Consider the following 23,165-nt stretch of genomic DNA (forward strand, 5'->3'; position numbering starts at 1 on the left):
AACTCAATGGCAATGTCATGCCAAACGGTTTTATCGCATGCTTCTTCAAAACCAAGGGTGTTTTAGCTGTCATGTGCCATTAGCCATGCAAAAAGCTTACATAAAACCACAAGCTCCTGAAAAAGCTTTTAACGCAGCAAATTAGCATTGCATAAATGTGGCGCTAAACCAGCCGGACCCTAAGATGACAGTTTTCGTGAGTTGCGCATATTCACCGAAAGATGGCCAGTGGGCCTACTCGGAGTCCGCCCATTAATTACGCAACTCGAAATTTACATGGAAATTTCACGGCACGCTCACTTCATCTGTTCTAGACTAATACAGCAATTCCATTTGAAAAGAGCCTAAACCAAAAAAAAAGTTCTCCGATCGGGCTCAAAATTTTTCTGGGGGTTCCTTGGCCAAAATAATTAGACCCGTATTTTTTTGTTTGGCCATTAGGGTGGCCTACATCGTGCTAGGTGGTTCAAAAATGGCAATTTTCGTCATTTTCGCAAAAACCACTTTTTCTAAAAATCATATCTCCGCGCCATTTCATCCGATTTTAGCTGTCTTAGACGCAAAGAAAGGTGATGAGTTTGGCTATTTGGGAAAAATAGTAAAAGTTCCAAAAATCTAGCTTAACTATTGAAAAGTCGTATGAAAACTTAAAATGGCGTTTTGACCGTGTCTGGACCAAAGAGCCTATGTCTGAAAATATTTTATCGGATTCCTCGGAAAATTTCACATAACATATCAAAAATTGGCGATGTCGAACCGTACGTTTTGGAGATACGATTTTTGAAAATAAAAACTGCGTTTTCGACGCGCCACGCGCAAAAACGGGAAAATGACGAAATCGGCAAAAATCAACTTTTTCACTAAAACTGCGATAACTTTAAAATTTCAGCGATGACCTATACATGTCTGGGTACCAAAATTTTCGTAATTGAGAGACGCAACTTTTGGTACCATAACATCTATAGGTCATCGCTGAAATTTTAAAGTTATCGCAGTTTTAGTGGAAAAAGTTGATTTTGCCGATTTCGTCATTTTCCGTTTTTGCGCGTGGCGCGTCGAAAACGCAGTTTTTTTTCAAAATCATATCTCGAAACGTACGGTTCGACATCGCCAATTTTGATATGTTATGTGAAATTTTCCGAGGAATCCGATAAAAATATTTTCAGACATAGGCTCTTTGGTCCAGACACGGTCAAAACGCCATTTTAAGTTTTCATACGACTTTTCAATAGTTAAGCTAGATTTTGAACTTTACTATTTTTCCCAAATAGCAAACTCATCACCTTTCTTTGCGTCTAAGACAGCTAAAATCGGATGAAATGGCGCGGAGATATGATTTTAGAAAAAGTGGTTTTGCGAAAAATTGATTTTTTGAACCACCCTAGCACGAACTAATGGCAAAACAAAAAAATACGGGTCTAATTATTTTGGCCAAGGAACCCCCAGAAAAATTTTGAGCCCGATCGGAGAACTTTTTTTTTGGTTTAGGCTCTTTTCAAATGGAATTGCTGAATATTTGAACATGGGGTATCTCTAAACAAGTTTTTTAAGAAAATGATTCCATACTGCTTATTTTGTCGTTTTAAACCGAAACAAGGCAAAAACTATATTTATTTAAACTATTCGCCATTTTCAAAAGTTTGGCTAGAAAATAACGAAGGCCGCCATCTTAGGCCCACTGGGCCCACAAAAAGGGGTACGCTCAGTTTGTATGGGAGCTGTCAACATGCTCCCGGGTTGCGCTAAACGCGTGTTCTGATTGAATGTGATTGACTGCCATCTTGGTTGAAAAAATTTAGAACTGAGAAATTTGATTTAAATTTGACGAAAACACTCATTTATGCTGAATTTCTCATATAATTAATATTGCGATGGATGTTTAAATAATTTGATCATTTTTTTTTTCAAAGAATTGCAGTAAAATATTTTTGAACAATAAAAACTATGATTACAAAACAATGATTTTTTTATGAAGCGAGTTTTTTTTTCGGCTCTATCTCCCCTAGATTTCTCAATAAAATTTCAACCGCAGCTGTATTTGAGCCACCAATTGCGAGAAATAAGCTTTCAAATTATTTTGGTTACCTCCAATATCTATTATTTATCATCGCCATTTTTGCGAACCATCTCCATTTTATCATTTGGTAAGACCAAGACTTATTTTTTGCCAAAATAAAACCTATTGGGCATAAGACGTTTGAAGACGTATGAAATGTCATTTTTCCTTAACTCCTGACTAGGTTTTAACAAAGGTTTTATCATGGCTTTGAGGATGTTGTAAAGCTTGAACTCCTATGTAGGTTTTATAAAAAGGCCGTGACAACCTTCTGCGGAGGTCCTTAAGGGTTTTAAGTGGGATTTATATCAAGGTTCTGGGGAGTTTGTTACGACTAAGGGGTTTTATTGTTGGTTTTGGTTTTGTAGCGGTTGTGACAGCTTTGATAAAGCCTAGAATGTTACTTGGGAATGCTTATCATCGTCGGGTTATTGCGATAAAACTATCGGCGATAATCTTATCGCCAATAATGGATGATAACTCATTTATAAAAACTTTCTAAAATCGACTTATTTCAGCAAAACTGTGTTGAATTTTCATTACTTTCAACAAAAAATATATTTTTTGAAAATGTAGTAGGTTTCAAAGCATAAATAATCAAAATTGCTCACAAAATACCGTATTTTTACGAAACTACTGACATGTTCAATGTTTGCAGTTTGCGTATCAAACTAAGCGAAATTTTGAATGCCTTTTTACTTCTTTAGAGTTTTTTGAAATTGACAAAAAAAATTACAAAATACCGTGTTAATTTAAGATGCTCACATTTTAAAAATTTACATAAGGGACTATCCATAAACCACGTGGACACTTTAGGGGGGGGGTATGGCGATTGTCCACGATCCATACAAAAAAGTTTATTTTTGTATGGAAAATTGTCCACGAGAATCCCAAAAAAGTGTCCACGAGGTTTATGGATGGTCCCTAATTACATAATTGGGATTTCAATAATTTACATAATGAGCAGTTCTGTACGGAATCGTTCATTTTTCTTTAATTTTATTTTTTGTATTTTTTAATCCGGCTGAAACTTTTTTGGTGCCTTCGGTATGCCCAAAGAAGTCATTTTGCATCATTAGTGTTCGGCCCAATCGGCCAGTCCCTACGTTGTGTTCTAACTCTTTGCGGGACTGCCGGAACCAACAACTCACGGACGACGGTGGAGCTTCAGGGACGATGGCGGACGCAGACTTTTCTCACCGAACAAGTAAAACACGGTGGTTTTAAAGGCTCCGAGAGGCCACCTGCCTCCTCGGAGGTTCAACACAGAAGAACTTTATTTCACAATTATACAAAATACGAAATCTTAAATCTAAATCACAGAAATAACATCACGAAGATAAACAATAACAAACGTGACAGTCTGTACTGTCAACCTACTAGCGCTCCCAGCGGTCAATGAGGGAAACACTGCGTGACCGGGGGGTAATACAAAATTATGTCATAATAGGGTCCGCGACCCAACAATTAGTTTGTCCATATAATTTTCCATACAAATTTGGCAGCTGTCCGTACAAAAATGATACGTGAAAAATCAAAAATCTGTATCTTTTGAAGGATCTTTTTGATCGATTTCAACTACACTGAAAAAAATAATACACGTTAAACAAATTTGGTGATATTTAATTTTACTTTTTGTCTAAAACTTGATTTGCAAAAAAACACTATTTTTAATTTTTTTTTAATTTTTGATATGTTTTAGAGAACATAAAATGCCAACTTTTCAGAAATTTCCAGAATGGGCAAAAAATCTTTGACCAAGTTATAATTTTTTGAATCAAAACAATTTTTTTCAAAAAATCGAAAAAATCGCAAAAATTTTTCAATTTCATTTTTCGATGTAAAATTGAATTTGCAATCAAAAAGTACTTTATTGAAATTTTGATAAAGTGCACCGTTTTCAAGTTATATCCATTTTTATGTAACTTTTTTCAAAATAGTCCAGTTATTGATTTTTAAAGAATAGTGCCCATGTTTGCCTACTTATGAAAAAAATATTTTTGAATAGCTGAGAAAATTCTCTATATTTTGCTTTTTCGGAATTTAATGAAACGACCCTTTGTTGCTGAGATATTGCCATGTGCAAAGGTTTAAAAACAAGAAAATCGATATTTTCTAAGTCTCACCAACAACTCTAAGGTTGTTTTACCATTTTCTTATGTCGATATCTCAGCAACTAATTGTCCGATTTACAATGTTAAAATATGACACATTCGTGAAATCTTTCGATCTTTTCAAAAAGAAGTATCAAAAGAAGCGAAATTGTGTCTGCTTTTTCACTCTGTTAAAAAATAATTTGTAGAAAATACTTAAAATTTCACAAAATACCGTATTTTTAGAAAAAAAAAATCAAATTTTAAAAATATGCAATATCGATATCAAACGTAACGAAATTTTGCATGCTTCAAACATGCATTCAAATTTTGTATGCTTCATATAAAATTTTGCCTTGTTTGATACCCATACATATTGCAAATTATAGAAGTTTGAGTATTTCAAAAAAAAAATGTTGATGCCATGTAAAAAAAATAGTGATTTACAAAAAAAAAGTTCAAAATGTAGCTTTCTTTGCGAACTTTGAAAATCTTAGTATTTTTTAAAAATACAGTATTTTGTTAAAATTTTAGTGTTTCAACAAAAAAAAACTCTAATAAACTGAAAATTCATATAAATTCTGTTTCGTTTGATACCCATACTACAAGTCATGAAAATTTAAGTATTTTCGAAAAAGGTTATTTATTAGAAATTGTTATCGTCCCGAATTACCGTTAGAATGATCGCCTTGATAATTTTATCTTTAGGGACCATCCATAAACCACATGGACACTTTTTTCAAGAATCTCAACCCCTCCCCCCTCTTCGTGGGCAATTGTCCATACAAAAAAAATCTTTTTTGTATGGAGCGTGGTCAATCGCTGTACCCCCCTCTCCTCTCCTGCCCCCCCCCTCCTCTGGGGTGTCCACGTGGTTTATGGATGGTCTCTTAACAACCTTGTTAATTACGTTTCGATGCCCGTGTGCTCTTTTGTACTATCTAGATAGGAATCACCGGCATCGATTTGAAAAAGCTTATTTTAAACTGTTATTTAGAATTTGAACACTTGAGGCGTGGTTCAAATTTTCATGAAGGCTTGTTAACAATTTTCGGAACGTATTTTTCTCCGTGCACAGATTCCTTACCTGAAAAATATGTAAAAATGTGACAAGTAATATAATGCATATTTTATTCAACCACTTTTTGAAAAGAAAATTCATGATACCATGAATTGAACTGTGTCGAAAGTGGAATCCTTTCAACCCAAGCCCAGTAATTCACTCCAAATTGATTCAATTGTACCACCAGTAATCACAACAAAAGATTACCATTTTCGCAGCCATAACAAATAGAGGACGTCGGCGTCGCGACGTCGGTCACCACCCGAATTGAGCTGTCGTTGCGAGTTGCCACGTGGCCTCTAAATGACTTGGGACGCAGCCTAGCCGAGTGTGTGGTGACACCGTTTGCTGCAACCCCTAGCAAAGAGTAATTTACGATGATTGTTGCCGATGCTTCTCGTATCGGGAATAGGATAACGGATACTCGAGAGGGTGAGTTTTATCACCCGCGAGAGAGTCACTTCTGGGAAGTGGTATCAGGATTTCAAGTAATTTTCTAATGGGCACCAGCGTCAATTGGGCTATTTATTTTATTTGTTTTGTTAAAACGTGATTTATAGCTGGCGATGGGTTTCACTGGATAGAAGGCTGGAAAGGATACTCTTTGAGAGCTTTAAAATTACTTTGAGTGTAATAGATAATATTGGGAAATTTCTTGAACAAAGTAAATCTACTTCAAAAAATAATATTACGTTAAAAAGTGTTCTTCCCGCCTTACCTTTGCATGCAAATTGAAACCATCGCCGAAAAATTCTCGACTGTCGATGTCGTCATGAATAAATCATAATTCAAAGTGGTGTCGTGAGTGCGGCGTGGTTTAACTCGTTCACCATCAAAAGCGCGCCCAAAAACATCAAAGCAGGCGAAACCAGGCTGGGCGCGCGCAAATCGAATAAAATGTTCGAATTGACTGACAAAACGGGCTGGGCTGGTTGCTTGGATTGGAGATGTGCGCAAGTGTAGTTTCAATTTTTTAGATATTTTGAAGATTAAATTTTCAAAAATAATAATTTAATATGTTTTATTGCTACAAAAAGTGTTAAAACAAAAGAACAACGGAATTTTGAAGATTGTGCCTCAAAACGTCCATAAAATTGTCCGTTTACCCTATATAACTAAAAGGGTTACGTGCGCAATAAAAACGCAAGAGTGATACTTTTGTTAGCTAGTGTGATTTTTGTTTTATGGGGCCAAACCAGCAAAAAAAAAGAAGAACCGGTGACAGGGTGTTGCTAGCCATTCACCACACAGGTGCCATAAAAAAGGTATCGCAAACGCGGTAGCGCGCCATAACGTTCATGAAATCGTTACCATCCGGGCAATAAAGTTTCGTGTTAGAATTCGCGCGTTTTGTGAGCCGAAATCTGCATATTTATTCAATATAAAGAATAACCCTTTTTTCTGGTCCGTAGAACGCACACGAATTGGGTCGGTTCGATCAAACAATCGAACGGGGGAAGGTTGGGGGCAAGTTACGAAACTCAATTTTAACCACAAATACAAAAAAATACGTTAGTGAGATCTCAACACCCAACCGAGTCGTTCCAAGCTAGATATCGCGCCTTAGCTTGCTAACCTACTGCCAGATTGTGCAAGTAGGCTGTTAATTCGTCAATACCTACAGTTTGATGGCTGAGACCACATGACGTGTCATTAGTGTTAACTAGAAAACTTAATTTGCACTAAAACTACCACTTTCCAAAAATGACAATGTTCAGTGGCTTAAATTGAACAACTATAATCAGCAGCTGTCGCACACCGCGTCTCATTACATTGACATCGCGTAACCTTGCGCCTTTCGACGTGACGACGCAAGTCAAAAAGAAGTGACAAAAGCGCCGTTGTGCAAAAGTAATGCGAAATAAGTACAAGTACAAGCCTCCTCGCTGCTCGATGACATGTTTAATCTAATTACTTTGCACTTAACCTTTGGCGCTGGCACTCAGATGTGCTCGTGTTGAACTCATTTTTTTGTACTTTTTAGTGAGTTAAATTTTGTGGAAAACAACTTCATCCCCGTACGCGCGATAACTCAACAGGAATATTAAATGACTTTTAATTAATTTCCATAAATAATTAATTTGTTACCGATCAAAGTAAGCCGGGTGCAACCAGCATCGATCGGCGGTGGCGACGACGACGACGACGACGACGACGACGACGAAAGAGCTCGCTCTCCTCTTGATGACAGTTTTAAGCGAAATTAATTTTATTAACCAACCCCCAAAGTGAGCGAGTGTTAAACTGGGGGCACGCCAAAAAAAGGGGTGCATGTTTAAAGTAAAATGTTAAACTCATTAAACTGTAATTTAATTGGGGAGTGCTGAAGCTGTTACGCAATGAAGGTTTTGCAAACGGAATATTAGTTATTTCAAACAAAACTTTTTTTGAACAATATTTTTAAGGTTTTTTTAGAAGATTGATCTTAAACGAAGGGTTGGAACGCTGAATTTTGATCTTTTATTAAAAAAATCTTAAAGTAACATTTTGATCGAGAATTAAGTCCAATCGCCATTTAAAAATTCAATGCTTACTTAGTGACGAAGTACGTACTCAATTACCCAAAGTACTCGTCATTTTTTCTTAAAATCATTTCATAGGGAAATTTTAACTTTAAGATCACCAGAATCACGTGAGTTTCAGGTTGAGTCAAATATTTTTTCACCAAAGTTTGGATAAAGAATCAGAGTGGTTTGTCGCTTTAGAGAAAAACCATTCCTCCTTTCTATTTTTTTTTTTTTTAATATTCAAGGTGTACGTGATTGTGGAGACCCTCAAGTTTAAACTTCGTCATGATTTTAGATTGGGCAGAAAAAAATCGTTGGTTGGTTTAATCGAGTTAGATTTTTTTATCAAAATTTAAGTTCCTGACCTAAAATATAACTAAAAAAATTCTCCAAAATTATTTGATTGAGTGCAATGTAAGATGGCGACATTGGGATATTGTAACATTACATTTTCAACAGGGCTAACGGTTGTAAATTTTGCTCGGGGGACCCCTGCATTTTGAATTTTGAAATTTAATTGAATTTTGCCTAAGTTAAAGCCTTTTTAAGAATTTTGACGTTTTGAAACCTTCAAACTTTGTGTCCCGATTAGCCAACTTCCCGTTGACCTAGAGTGCTCATATTTTGGGCAGAAACTAGTTTTATATGTACAAACAATCCCTGAAAATTTCAGGCAGATTGGTGAGGTTAATGCGAGATGGGTATGCTTTGCTCGTGGACTTGCTCTTAAAAATTAATTATTCCGCTGTTTTAATTTTATTGAGATTTTATAATAATGTTTTGCTTGAATACCTCCAAAACGAAGCACGTTCTGAACCTCTAATTCATCAAAACTAGAAGCATTAAAATAAATGCAAATAATATTAGTTTTGCTTTCCTTAATTTCGGCAATAGGAAAATTTTAGTTTTTTAGTAACGTTCAGGCAAAACTTCATTAAAAGCAGTTTCAACATTTATTGATAATTCAAGGAAATATATAAAACATTGCAAAAAGGTTAACAAATATGATTTCAATAAATATTACTTAACAAAATCAATTGAAGGAAAACACATAATTTATATTCAAAATATTTAAATACAATTTGTTCTTCGTTGTTTAATATCGTTAATTTATTACAATGAACTTTAGCCCCCCCCCCCCTTCAAAATTGGTTTGAAAAATCAGGGGACAAAAAATTTTTTTTTTCAATAATCTTCAAAATTTTTACGAAAAAAGATGTCAAATCAACTTCAAACAATCTAAAACGCATTTTTCTGCATTTATAATCATATTTAGTATGTTTGGGCTAGATTAAAAGTATTTTGAATTTTTATAAAATTCCAATGTACAGCACCGCAAAAACTTTTTTTTTTTGAAAAATAAATAAATTTTCGTCAATACATAGGTATTTTGGAAACTAATGATTGCAAAACAACTGGGCAGGTGTAAAATGCATTTCTAAACACTTTGTTCATTCAAATGTTGAAACCATGGCTCGTAAATTCAATGTTTAAACTTTTTAATTTTGTTGCCCCCCCCCCCCCCCCTTCCTCTGCTTTGGTCGGAGTCGAAGAACAAAAGCTTCAAAAAATATTTTCAACGGCCTTACTATCAAATAAAAAATGAAAAAAGCTATTTTTTGCGATTTCTTCCAAAGATCAATCAAGATGTTTTTTTTTTTAATCTTTTTGGAATTTTGTGGAGTAAAAAAAATGTCTGCATTTTGTTGAATATTCTAATGAGCAATATCTTTAAAAATAGTTGCAGATCTGATACGAACTACTTTTCTATTTGTAAACTGTTTTTGATGTGCTTGTTAATATTTTTTAAAATGTTTGATTTAAAAAATATAACTTAAATGCACTGAGTAACGATTTATCGACTATTATATATTTCAAATTTCGCGGTATTTCACAAATTTCACGGCCAGGGGCGAATTTTACGGATTACGCGGCTTCCATGAAATCGCAAAAAAAAAATCACTAGCCCTAGCTGTTATGTTAGAGTTCATCAAATTTCACCATATATTTTCGCAAAATATTGGTAAATTATCTAAGAACAATCCTACGTTAAAATTTATTCGATATCATTTAAATTATTTTTGTATTTCATAAATTACACAGTAAAAAAATGGGTAAATTTGGAAGGTGGAATTTTGGAAGCAACCAAACTCTTCTATGATGTAATTTCACCTCAATGTAGACTGCAAAGGTGACATTACACCAGAATTGTGATACAATTACACATTTTCAGAGGTAAAATTACACTTTTTTTCTGACATAAAATATGCACCTCTTCCCAGATGTAATATTACCTTGTTATTTTTACAGGGTACAAATAAAACTACTATATTGTCGATATTTCGAAAGTTAATATTTTTTCCAGAATTCCAACAATTGTAAAAATTAAATGTGTTATTAAAATGTAATTATTTTTTCTGTAAAGTCCAAACTAACAACCACTACTTCGCCTTGACACAAAAATCTGTTATCAAGAATCTAAATTCAAGATACAGTTTTTTTATATCTTGATATGGGTCCTCCATAACCCACGAACACCTTGTTGGAAAAAAAGCTTCGATGTTTGTAGAATGAATCAGCAATATAATCCGAATTTTGTTGACTCTCACTATTCTTAACAATATTTTTTCACCGCAAAAATTTTGATAGACATTTTTAGAAGCCGCTCATTTTCGTTCACTCATTTGAACGACTCTTTCGTTTTTTTTTTCTTTTCAAAATATGGATAAATAGGATATTTTTTAAGAAAGGTGCGATTTCTAAAGCTATTTTACATTGGAACTTTATAAATTATTTGAAAAATTGATTTTTTGAAAAAAATAACTAAACATGAGAAGACTCCATTGAAAACCATCGGTCTTGGCGGTATCTATGTCAACATTTCTACTCGAACTTAAACGTTTAATTGATTGAAAGGCATCCGAAGTTCTAGGATTTTGGTGAAATTGCTATTAATTTTAAATTTTCGTTTATTGCTGCCAAAATTGAACTCATGCTGATATTTTATTTAAAGAAAATATTATGTTAACTCTTTTCTGAAATTTGATTTGATCGATAGAGTCTGTAAACGCTGAAGTTTATTCGGGCAACCCGAGCAGACGGAAAAAACTTGGGAATAACATTTATTGATATTTGAGAATACTAGTTGAATAACATTTTATGATATTTATAACAAGATTTGTTATTCGTCGTTATGATTTTTTTGTTATTGGATTGTTATTGTAATAACAGACCAATAACATTTTTAATTATTCTTCGAACAAATCTTTGTTATTATTTTTTGTTATTTTAACAACTAATCCGATCATCCCAATAACAGTTGGAGGTATTCTACCATAACAAAAAATGTTATTGTAAAGTTGTTTGGGTTTGCAACCAATAACAGAACAATAAAAAAATTGTTATGATAACCTAGTCTGTTATTAAACCCTTATGCCAAAATGGATTTTTCAAGAAGATTCCATAACACTTTCTGTTATTTTAACAGTATTTGTTATTGAAATGGCATGAATTTTGTTATTATCGTCTGCTCGGAAGAGAATTTTTTTTCCAAAATCTCTAAGCTATTAAGTAAATTATTAATAATAAATTACAAGCTAACCAATTTAAAATGCTCAATTTGTATTCGGGTAATACTTTAATGTACGATCAGTACTTTGGAAAGCTTCTTCATTTTGTTTAGAAAATCATAAAATTTTGGAGTTTCATATAAAATAGGTTTTCAAATATTGACATCATTGCTTTTGAAAGTCTTTCAATATATGGGTCATTCCATCTCAACTGTGCACGAAAAAGTGCAAATTTGAAAATTACCCTCTCCGATCCTGCTCAAATTTGGCAGGGCTGTTGATAGTATCAAAACATGCAAGAATCCCGAATTTCATCCAAATCGGACCACCCCCTCCATTTTTGTACCTCCCCAAAAAATCGACTTTTTTGCAATTTTTGAGCAAAACCCCTATTTTCAAATGGCGATAGCTCAGGAACCACAAATCATAGAAGGTCAGTCTTAGACTCAACTTTAAAGGAAATTGGACGTAGAATCCATTTCCGTGATCAAAATTTTGACTTATTATTTTTTTCTACCTGTATTGCACAATTGAAAACTTTAAGCGGCCGTATCTCAAAACACCCCATGTTATTTCTTTATTATGACCTTACCATCGTATTCCCCGGCCAATTTTACATAAGAATCACTTATCGACAGAAATGAATATGTTTCGTTCCAGAGATATCGAATTTTAAAGTTTTGAGTTTTTGAGATTACCTACATCAGCTTCATTCGCCGCATCTGCTGGAAGCACACAGGCGGGCTGATCAATAACTGCTACCTGGCCATTTATTGAAATAATAATTCGTCATAAATAATCTTGATCCCATTGAGCAAAAATTAACTGCATAACTGTAGGAAACTCGAGTTTAATATCGCGAATGTTTATCTGCTCAAAAAAATTAGGTGAATTTATGTGCTAACCCACAGGACAGAACAATAACGACACACAGTAAAGGGCAGAATTGGATTACGAGGGCGAGCAGTAACATGCAATTGATCTTGAAAGTAACACTGAACAATAAGTGCACGATACATGATTAGTAAAATCTAAAAATATTAATTAAAATGAATAAAATTTGTTGATACATTGTACTCTAGTGAAGGACGACCACAAGGAGTAGGAAAAGGATTTCTGGAAAGTATAAAACTGAAAAATGTTAGAAAAATTTGAGAAAAATACAAAGTTTGATCTGCCGCCAAGCGGCTGATTCCCCAAATTTAGTTGCGATGATTTCGACACCATCCGAACAACAATGTTTTTTTTTCTTCTATCATTCTTGGATTCTTGGAACACAATACGGCTGCTGTCCACACGTATAAGGATTTTTTAATTAAATGTACCTTGACCAAAATCATCTTTCCATCAAATGGAGCTGGCTCACAATATAAAAATCGATTTAATATGATCAAACTTTTAATCCATAAATCAGATTTTGGGGGTTTTGCTTAATGGCACTATTTTGCTACCGCCCATGACAGAGGCCCTAGGCCCATGGCCTCGGGGGTACTCTAAAACGGTTAGCAACACGTAAAAACGGTGCATTCAAAATAACCCAATAAATATTCCTTACACAAAAAGATTGATCAAGGTATTAGCTATTTGAAAAAATATTTGCGTAAAATTATAAAAATAAAAATTAAATTAATCATCTCCCAGAACACCAGGTGGCAGTTATTAAACAGCCCGCCTGTATGCTTCCAGCAGATGCGGCGAATGAAGCTGATGTAGGTAAACTCAAAAACTCAAAACTTTAAAATTCGATATCTCTGGAACGAAACATATTCATTTCTGTCGATAAGTGATTCTTATGTAAATTTGGCCGGGGAATACGATGGTAAGGTCAAATTAAAAAAATAACATGGGGTGTTTTGAGATACGGCCGTTTAAAGTTTTCAATTGCGCAATACAGGTAGACAAAATAAAATAATCAAAATTTTGATCGCGGAAATGGATTCTACGTCCAATTTCCTTCAAAATTGAGTCTAAGACCGACCTACTATGATTTGTGGTTCCTGAGCCATCGCCGTTTGAAAATAGGGGTTTTGCTCAAAAATCGCCAAAAAGTCGAATTTTTGGGGAGGTACAAAAATGGAGGAGGTGGTCCAATTTGGATGAAATTCGGGATTCTTGCATGTTTTGATAGTATCAACAGCCCTGCCAAATTTGAGCAGGATCGGAGAGGATAATTTTCAAATGCTGTTCCGCTTCAGATGGAATGACCCATATATTGATGAGATAGTTGCTATAGATTCTATAGTTCACTGCCGTCAAAGCTCTTCATTGTTTGTTTTCTGTTATGACAGCTTCCAGGACTCTGTTTTTTTTAAGTCAAAGTGATAATGAGTCAGGTTAGGTGCTCGATTGCAATACATTCTGTCTTTTAAGTTATTTTTACGGTTTACTTTTAACACGAAATTCATTCTCTATGATTTGAAATCATTTTAATTCTGTTAGATTTTTCTTTTCAATGATTTGTTGTATTTTGATTAATTTAATTAAAAAAATGTTAAAAGAAATATTTTTGATTGCAAAAAAAGTTAAAAAAATTCATCAATAAACCGTATTTTGTATTTTCCCGGAAGAATTGAAGACCATATCTTCTGGTTTCCTCAAAAGTGCCAACTCAAATCTTCCAAAATTGCCTTCCACTTCCGGCCACGTGTCCACGCGCGCTCACCATTTGTCATCGACTTCTTCCGGTGCGGCCAGTGTCAGTCGGGTGGCGACTGACTAATTGAAGTCGGTCGAGATTTTCTCAACACTCAAAAGCTGCTCGCTCATGGTTGTTTGCAAACTTGTGGGTTAAATCCTCTTTCCCTCTCTCTATCTCCGCAAGTAGCCCAGCATCCGGATCGGGTTTTTTTTTCTTGCCGATTCATGATGCGTTTCGCCTCAACTGTAGAGTGCATAAATTATCTCGGCGACAAACAGAAACATTAGAGTATGCATTACAACAACTATTTCAATTTGCTCGCGCATGAATCACCGAAATTTAGGGAGGGAAGAATCACCCCAGGGCAAAAACGACGGCGTCGACGTCGGCGCCGGCATGGGAAATCGATCATTAGCACCCTGTTTGCCCTCCTTACCCTTGTGGATAAAGAAAAAAAGGGTGAACTTCCTAATGACTGGCAGTTTTGGGTGAAACTCATGCGTTACATTCTAATTTGTAAACACCACTTCGTGAAGGGTGCTAATTTTTGGGTGATTTGTAGCCCACTCTCTCTCTCTCTCTTTCACTTTTGTTGGTCCCCCCGAGTTGCAAAAAAAAACAACACACGCAATTCCCAAACAACCCTTGCAAGAACCAATTCCTAATCAACCACACTTTCAAGTGGTTCCTTTCCCCTTTCCAGCTGTTCCGCCTTCCGGCAGTCGCTGATGGGCCAGCGTGGCGGCGGCGCTGGTGGCGACGGGGACAAGCTCAGCCCGAGCTCGGTCAGCTCGTCGCGGGGTCCGGCCGGGCTGGACCACCGAACGAATAGCAGCATATCAGCGCTGGCGGGCCTGGACGACGACGACAAGCTGCTGGACGTGGTGGGGCCACCGCAGAGTCCGCTGCTCTCGCTGAGCCAGCAGATGCAGCATCATGCAGGTAAGTTCTCTACAAAATTGCAAAAGTTCAACTGAAATATTTGGGTAATTCTCCGCCAACTCACACAGCAGTTGCCCCGACCCCTCTTCGATTTGCGTGAAACTTTGTTCTAAGAGGTAACTTTTGTCTCTGATCACGAATCCGAGGTCCATTTTTTGATATCTCGTGACGTAGGGGCGGTACGACCCCTTCCATTTTTGAACATGCGAAAAAAGAGGTATTTTTCAAAAAAAATGCATCCTGAAACGGTGATGAGATAGAAATTTGGTGTCAAAGGGACTTTTGTGTAAAATTAGACGCCCGATTTGATGGCGTACTCAGAATTCCGAATAAACGTATTTTTCATCGAAAAAAACACTAAAAAAGTTTTTAAAACTCTGCCATTTTCCGTTACTCGACTGTAAAAATTTTTGGATCATGTCATTTTATTGGAAATTTAATGTACTTTTCGAATCTACATTACCCGGAAGGGTCATTTTTTCATTTTAAAATTTCGTGTTTTTTCTAACTTTGCAGGGTTATTTTTTAGAGTGTTACAATGTTCTACAAAGTTGTAGAGCAGACAATTACAAAAAAATTGATATACAGACATAATGGGTTTGCTTATAAACATCGCGAGTTATCGCGATTTTACGAAAAAAAGTTTTGAAATAGTTGGTCGTCATCGATCATGGCCGTTCATGGTCACCCGCGACAGACACGGACGACGAAACAAAGAGAAACGCAAAAAGTAACTTTTTCAAAACTTTTTTTCGTAAAATCGCGATAACTCGTGATGTTTATAAGCAAACCCATTATGTCTGTATATCAAATTTTTTGTAATTGTCTGCTCTACAACTTTGTAGAACATTGTAACACTCTAAAAAATAACCCTGCAAAGTTAGAAAAAACACGAAATTTTAAAATAAAAAAAATTGTTCTAAATGAAAAAATGACCCTTCTGGGTAAATATAGATTCGAAAATAACATTAAATTTCCCATAAAATGACATGTTCCAAAAAATTTTACAGTCGAGTAACGGAAAATGGGAAAATTTTTAAAACATTTTTAGTTTTTTTTCGATGAAAAATACGTTTTTTCGGAATTCTGAGTACGCCATCAAATCGGGCGTCTAATTTTACATAAAAGTCCCTTTGACACCAAATTTCTATCTCATCACCGTTTCAGGCTGCAAATTATTGAAAAACACCTCTTTTTCGCATGTTCAAAATGGAAGGGTCGTATCGCCCTCCGTCACGAGATATCAAAAACGGACCTCGGATTCGTGATCAGGGACAAAAGTTACCCCTTAGGACAAAGTTTCACGCAAATCGAAGAGGGGTCGGGGCAACTTTTCCCGATTTCGTGTGAGTTGGTAGAGAATTACCCATTTATATGGCACTCAATTTGCTCAGGATTCACCGTTTTTTATGACAAATTTTCAGCTGATATGTTCAATAAAATGCAGTAGATTTTTATAGATCATGCAAAATTCAAAATGTAACAAATAATTTAATATTCAAAAAATTGTTGTGCTTTTGAGTGTTTGAAAAAAAAATCAGTTCTTAGCACATTAAAATTCAGGGTCCTAAAGCCGTATGTAATCTTTTTATTATTTTCAAATTTGATTCAAAAAACCATTTTAAACAAGTACAATGTATCATTGTGCTCAGCGAAATAAGCTCTATCGTCGTTCAGCAATCTGAACTCAATTTAAGAACCCAATTCTCTGAGACTTTGAAAAAAGTTTATTTTTTGTATTTTTTTTTTATTTGATGATACAAAAGTATGTACTTTTGAACATTTAACATCATTGGTTCATCCATAAAAGTTTTCATACAGTTTTGGTAGTTTTCCATTCAAATCTTGCGCTTCTTAATATCTTGCGAACAGATTTTCTAATCACTTTGGTGTTTTGGCAATGCACAGTGGTCCAGATCGCAAAATTAAGTGGAAAACAGCTTTTCCGAAAAAAGGTGAAGTTTTGGAGCTTTGGTGTCTTCAGAAGAGTTATTGCAAATAGAAAAGGGCAACTTTTGGTTTGGTTGAAAATTATGTTGGTTCACTATTAGGGTGATTTTGAAAATCTAACTTTTCAGGAATATTTTTGGGATTTTTTTCGTCTTCTAGAAAGCTGTTGAGCTTGCCCATCTAAGCAACTTTGTCGAAGACACCAAAATTTTATCTCGTAATCTACGCCTTCTACGACCAAATTTATAGAAAGCATCTGGAAAACCTTAAAAAATCAGTTTTTTGAACGTGGCAATTCAGGGTTAAGTTTTTTTTGTAAAATTATCAAAAAACCAAAAATCGATTGTTCGACACATTAACTCAATTCTGAAAGCAAAGGGTGGTCAAATATGGTTTCCCTTGAAAATTAGACTTTTCAAATGGAGATATTTCGAGTTTAAAGAAAAACACCCCTTAGATTTTTTCAGCGTTAGTAGTGCTGGATCTCTTCTTTCAAATGCAACCTAGTGCTTAAAATTTGGCTTGCGCCTTTTCAAGATATTTAAGTTTAAATTTGCATCTTTTTTACCTTAAAATGGCTGTAACTTTTGACCCTTAAGTCCAAATTGACCTTTCAAAAAATAAAATTGTTTGTTTTTTAGAGTTCTAAAAGTGCCCCCAACATCACTTTTCTCTAAAACTTAACCCTGAATTGCCACATTCAAAAAACTGATTTTTGAAGGTTTGCTTAGATGCTTTCTATTAATTTGGTTGTAGAAGGCGTAGATTATGAGATAAAATTTTGGTGTCTTCGACAAAGTTTCTTAGATTGGCAAGCTCAACAACTTTCTAGAAGACGAAAAAAATCCCAGAAATATTCCTGAAAAGTTAGATTTTCATAATCACCCTAATAGTGAACCAACATAATTTTCAACCAAACCAAAAGTTGCCCTTTTCCATTTGCAACAACTCTTCTGAAGACCTCAGCTCCAAAACTTCACCATTTTTCGGAAAATCCGTTTTCCACTTAATTTTGCGATCTGAACCACTGTGCAATGATGTGGGCCACAACTCTCTGCAAAACATAGTTACACTCCAAACATATATAAATATTTTAATTACATTTAGCACACACAGGATTAGGATATGTTTTGGAGCACACAAAATTTCATCTTTCGAGCATCGGAAAAAGTTGCTTAGTATTCATTTGGCAGTGTTACCAAATTTTCTGAAAAAAAAAACAATTTTTGAAAACTGATGTTTCGGTACCGTGCATCGTTCTCAAGCTGGAGTGACAAAAAAAGATAATTTTTGTGGAATCTGTAATTTTTGTACCACCCTACCCTCATGTTTTTTTTTTCAAAATACATATTTTTTATACATATGATGCAAAACATTGAAGATTGAACTAATGCTGAGCCAGTTCAGGTTGCCAGATAAATCTGGAAATGTGAGATTTTCCTAGTTTACAAGCCAGAATAATGATTTATCATTATCTGTGTCTGATTTTGACAGATTTAACATTTGCTACATTTGAACGAGTTTAATTGAAAATTGAAAAAAAAATGGTAAATATTGATTTAGATGAAAAAGTAAATTCTACCTTTTTGAAGCCGAAAATAAATTTTACTATCAGAAATTTACAAACTTTTGAACAAATTCATTTTCTCCCTCCCCTTCCCATTCTTAATTGATTTTTTTTTAAATTTTGACCTAGCAAACAAAAAGTGGAAACTCAGCAACTACATCTAATGTCAAAAAAGGAAAATATCGATGCCTCTGTCCTCTCTTGTACTAAGCTTGCTGGGATTCCTGTCCAGTTACCATAAGAGAGCACAGAGGCATCGAAATGTTGAAATATGATCAAAAAGAGTTTTTTTTTACCTTTTCAAATGTTAGGATTGATTCGAAAATTTCAAAAATATTTTTATTTCATAGAATTTGACAAATTGCTGTAATGTACTTTTCGGTTGCAAAATAGATTTCCCAACTAAAAATACATTTTTTTCCACAGTTTTGGACAAATTGGCGACACTGTGAAATGAATTCTGAATAACTTTTGCCGTAGCTCAAAACATAGCATTTTTTGTCATCTAACACATAGGGGGAGAGGGGGTAATATGCACCCCCGGGGCAAAATGCACCCCGTGCTTTTCTCGGTATTTAGAAGCATTTCCGGGGAAAAAATCATAGAAATTGGAAGCTTAACATTGCTAAACCATGCTGGAAAAAATTGAGCATCGTAGTATAAAAACAGCTTAAGTAATTTGCAAAACTTTAAAATGTTGCGTTTTCATCTAATTTTCATTGAACTTTTATTATGATTTTTGGACAATATAAAAAGCATTCATTGTTATTGTAAGTGTTGAGGTATATAGTTTTTGCCATAATCTTCACTATTCTGTAGATAGATGAGCCCAAAAACATCAAAAAATGCATTTTCAATTAAATTTTCTGCAAAAAGCGTGGTCGGGGCAAAATGCACCGCTGTGAAGCTCCTTTGTAAAAACAGCGGTGTCATCTAGTGGTGACTAGTGAAAACTGCTTTAACCCGGTGCATTTTGCCCCTCGTTGTGGTGCATTTTGCCCCGTTGTTGTAGTGCATTTTGCCCCAATGTTGCAGTGCATATTGCCCCGCATGGTTTTTTGAAATGAATCAAAAATGTTTTTAGAAATTTGATATTTTCGAACAATTTTGGATTTTTTTTTTTAACTTTTTCACATGGATGACGAAAAAATAATAGTTGTTTTAGAACATCGAACAAAATTCTTCCTCAGTAATGCTGTAATGGTTAAGAAATCACAGTTTTCCCTTAGGGGGTGCATATTACCCCCTCTCTCCCTAAAAGCAAAGTTTTTCTAAAACGGTTAATCGGTTGCTCAATTTTTTTTTGTGTGAAGAGTCGATCCCTCAAGGGTTACTTACATGTAAATCGGTACAATTTTCACACAGATAAACCATTTTTAATCTACTAAATTTATTACATTTTTAATTCAATACATATTAAATAATAAGCGTATAAATATATCAATGTATCAAAATCGTGTTTAATTTTAAACTAATTTTATCAGGACTCCATTCAACAATAAAAAAAAAATCTAATTCAAGATCATCGAAATAAATCATCTCATTGAAAAAAAGAAATAAAATAATTTCAAATTTTAGAGAATTGCCAATACGATTGCTTTTTTGTACAATTGTTTATAAAAGTTTTAAAGTTCTGAAGAGAAATATGAAGTAAAAAAAACGGTAGCTTCATTTCAAATTTAATATTATTTGAATCCTAGTAGGCATTATCTAACTCCACCCCAATTTCTCTCCCTCCCCTCAGGCTGGTTCAACTTCGAGGACGTGCAACGGGCGGAGGAGGCCATGCGGCGCCGGCTGCAGTCGGACGAGCGGGACGAGCGCGACGGCAGCGACTCCAACTGCTCGGACAGCGTCTCCGGGAGCGTCACCGGTGCCTTTCGCCCGACCTCGTCCGGCAGCCCGAAGGAGTCGTCGAGCAGCGCCGGCGGCACCTCCTACCCGTCGCCCAACATCTCCGTCGGTCCGCCGATCCATCCGCCACCGCACCTGCTGCCGTATCTGTACCCGCACGGACTTTACCCCCCGCCACACCTGTCGCACCTGCTGCACAACCAGGCCGCGGCCGCCGCGATGAATCCCAGCCTCCTGTTCAACGCTCAGCTTGCCCTGGCCGCACAACATCCCGCCTTCTTTGGCCACTACTCGGGTCACTCGCCATCCTCGCCACTGCACAGCCTGAAAGCGCATCGCTTCTCGCCGTACAGCTTGCCGGGCTCGGGGCTGGGTTCGGCCTTCGACGCCGTCACGCCCGGTTCCAACTCGGGCGGTCCGCGAAGTCTGAGCAGCAGTCCGCACCATCCACGCGCTGCCTCCAACTCACCGCCCACGAGGCCCATCTCGGTTTCGCCGACTCCCACCCAGCAGAACCCGACCTCGCCCGAGTCGGCCGAGGCGGGCAACACGACAGTCCAACCGACGATCCCGCCGCCGCCAAATACGACGATGCCTCCCTCCTCCAACTCGCCCTCCGAGCTCAAGAGCATAGAGAAGATGGTCAACGGACTGGAGGTGCAGCACAACATCAACGGAAGCGTTGGCGGCAACGTCGAAAACAGCAAGCTGGCCGGCCACGATCAGTGACGACCGCTGCTGGACTCGTGTCCGATCGTAGGAGGCGTGGGAGGAGGCGACAAACTCGATCAGGACATGTGACAGTTAGCAATAAGTTCCAGCAAGATTTTCAGCGCAATATGAATCTCTCGATGAATTCGTCGAGGGGAGAGTGTTAGCAGAAACCTGTTATCTAGATGAATTACTGTGCAAATATTTAATGCTTAAAGTTTTTTAGCGAGACAGATCAGGGCGAGCTGAGTGTACGGTCATCAAGAGAGCAACTTGATTTTTTTCAGTGTACACCTAGTTAAATGAAACATTAGAAATTGATCGTACACGGGGACGGAGACGCATGGGGCAAATCGGGACAAGCTTGTTGTAAATACAGAGCCGTACTCATTTCACAAAAAAAACACACATATTATTACAGAATCTATCAGGAAACTCGTTGAGGGACTTTTACTTTGCATTTTGCTCCTTAGAAGAAAAAAAAACCGGAAAGGCAAATGGAAACAAAACTTACCAAAGAGTCGATTAACAGCAACAACACTATTGTAAATTTTAACTCGCGCGCCTGTACAGTGGAGAAGAAGGCGAATTGGCGATTGCGCGTCAAGGGTTAGCTGGAAGAGGGGTGGCGCGTCATCAAAGCAACCCTGCAGACTCGATCTCGTTTTTCTAGGAGGGAGTTTGACAGCTCTTGTGAGAGGGGTCTCGGCGCCTGCTTTGGTGTATTGCTGCTGAAGTCTTTCAGTTTGCCGGGCAGAGCAAATCGCACACCCAGTATTGTACATTGTGTACAGTTATTATAGCTTATTATAGAATACAAAATCAAATATTAACAAAAAACATATAAGAGATGTGAAAAATGGATTTTCTTTTCTAAAAAGCAAGCAAACTAACGTATAGTTAAAAATTTCAAACAAACAAAAGCATCATACAATTCATAAATTTAACTATAAAAAACAAAAACACTCACACAACATCAAAAGAACAAAAAAGTACTATAGTAGAATTGATCATTTTAAACAAAAAAGACGTCATAAATGCGATCGCACCCGGTCGGGGTGGATTTCATAACTCGCAAAACAACCCGAAAGCAAAGCAGTTCGCTAAAAGCGACCACAACCACAACAAACCATGGAAGTGAGTTCAAGTAAACAAACACAACACACTATTCTTCCCGTCTAAGTTTACCAACCCAACCAGGCAGCGTTTCCAGAACGCGCGCCAAGTTATTTATTTTGTTTTATGTTTTATTAAGAAAAAAGATGTTCAAGATTTAAGGTGAGCTCCTCAAAACCCAGTGCTAGCGCGATCGTCAATAGTTAAGCTAGTTCCAATCAGAGAAATAGTAACCCAGAGTATGATTTTAATTAATTTTAAACTAAACGAAAGTGTGATAATTTATTGAGTAATAGTTTTCCTTTCTGTTTTATTCCAACCAAGTTCCCACAAACAAATACACACACAGGAAGAAGAAATATGCCCGCTCTTTAGTTTCGTCGCAAGCAATAATATTATTAGAGATTTTTTCCTCGTACACTCACAAAAAAACACAGAAGAAATCAACCGTAAGCGAAAATCATACCCCCCCTCACAAATCACAACAAAAAGCCCAACCGAACAAAATAGAATTGGTCGTTCAGTCTTACACAATCACAACCACAAACACAAAAACAAACAAACACTACAAGAACAAAATCTAGACTATTTTTGTAAGTCGTAAAAGAGCAATAATTGAAAAGTAAATATATGAAAAACAACTATTTTAAGAAATAATTAAAAATATTATGATTAAAATTCAAAAACCCTGATCGTTTCTCTTCCCAGCAGAACATATCCGAAAGCATCCTCTCTGTCACTTGTCCCCTGCCAAAAAAAAACCTCCCGAAGAAATTTCGTAGAAAAAACACCAATAAACGGGCGGGAGCGCTTATCTCGGCGATCCATCAAACTAATTTCCTTTATAAACAACAACGGAGCGCGCGCGCCTATCAAATGACTAACCTTCTAATACCAAAATAAAAAAAAGGAAGGGAGGGAGACGCACCTGATTGCCACCAGAAGGTGTCCTGTCTCAATGTCTATCCCATTCGTTTGTTCGTAAAATAACATTCCACATCTTGCGACTGCACCACGTCATCAGACCATGCAGACCTCTGTCAGCTGACACGGGTTTTTTTTTTCGGGGCTCGGAGGCTAGGGATCCTTGTCCCGGGTT

At 36.3% G+C, this 23,165-nt stretch overlaps 1 protein-coding gene across 5 annotated transcripts in view; it reads left to right on the forward strand.

The window, feature by feature from the left end:
• Positions 1-22,752, forward strand: part of LOC6031492 (optomotor-blind protein) — a 202,543-nt gene extending 179,791 nt beyond the window's left edge. For 3 of the 5 annotated variants that reach the window (XM_038251812.1, XM_038251813.1, XM_038251815.1), the window contains 2 exons: positions 14,609-14,868; positions 20,130-22,752. In XM_038251812.1, the coding sequence (XP_038107740.1) occupies positions 14,609-14,868; positions 20,130-20,968 (1,099 nt within the window). In that variant the 3' untranslated portion in view covers positions 20,969-22,752. The remainder of the gene's footprint in view (positions 1-14,608; positions 14,869-20,129) is intronic. The other 2 variants (XM_038251814.1, XM_038251816.1) reach the window with 1 other exon arrangement.
• The last annotated feature ends 413 nt before the right edge of the window (positions 22,753-23,165 follow it).

Source organism: Culex quinquefasciatus, chromosome 2 (assembly GCF_015732765.1).
Source record: "Culex quinquefasciatus strain JHB chromosome 2, VPISU_Cqui_1.0_pri_paternal, whole genome shotgun sequence".
Lineage (NCBI taxonomy): Eukaryota > Metazoa > Arthropoda > Insecta > Diptera > Culicidae > Culex > Culex quinquefasciatus.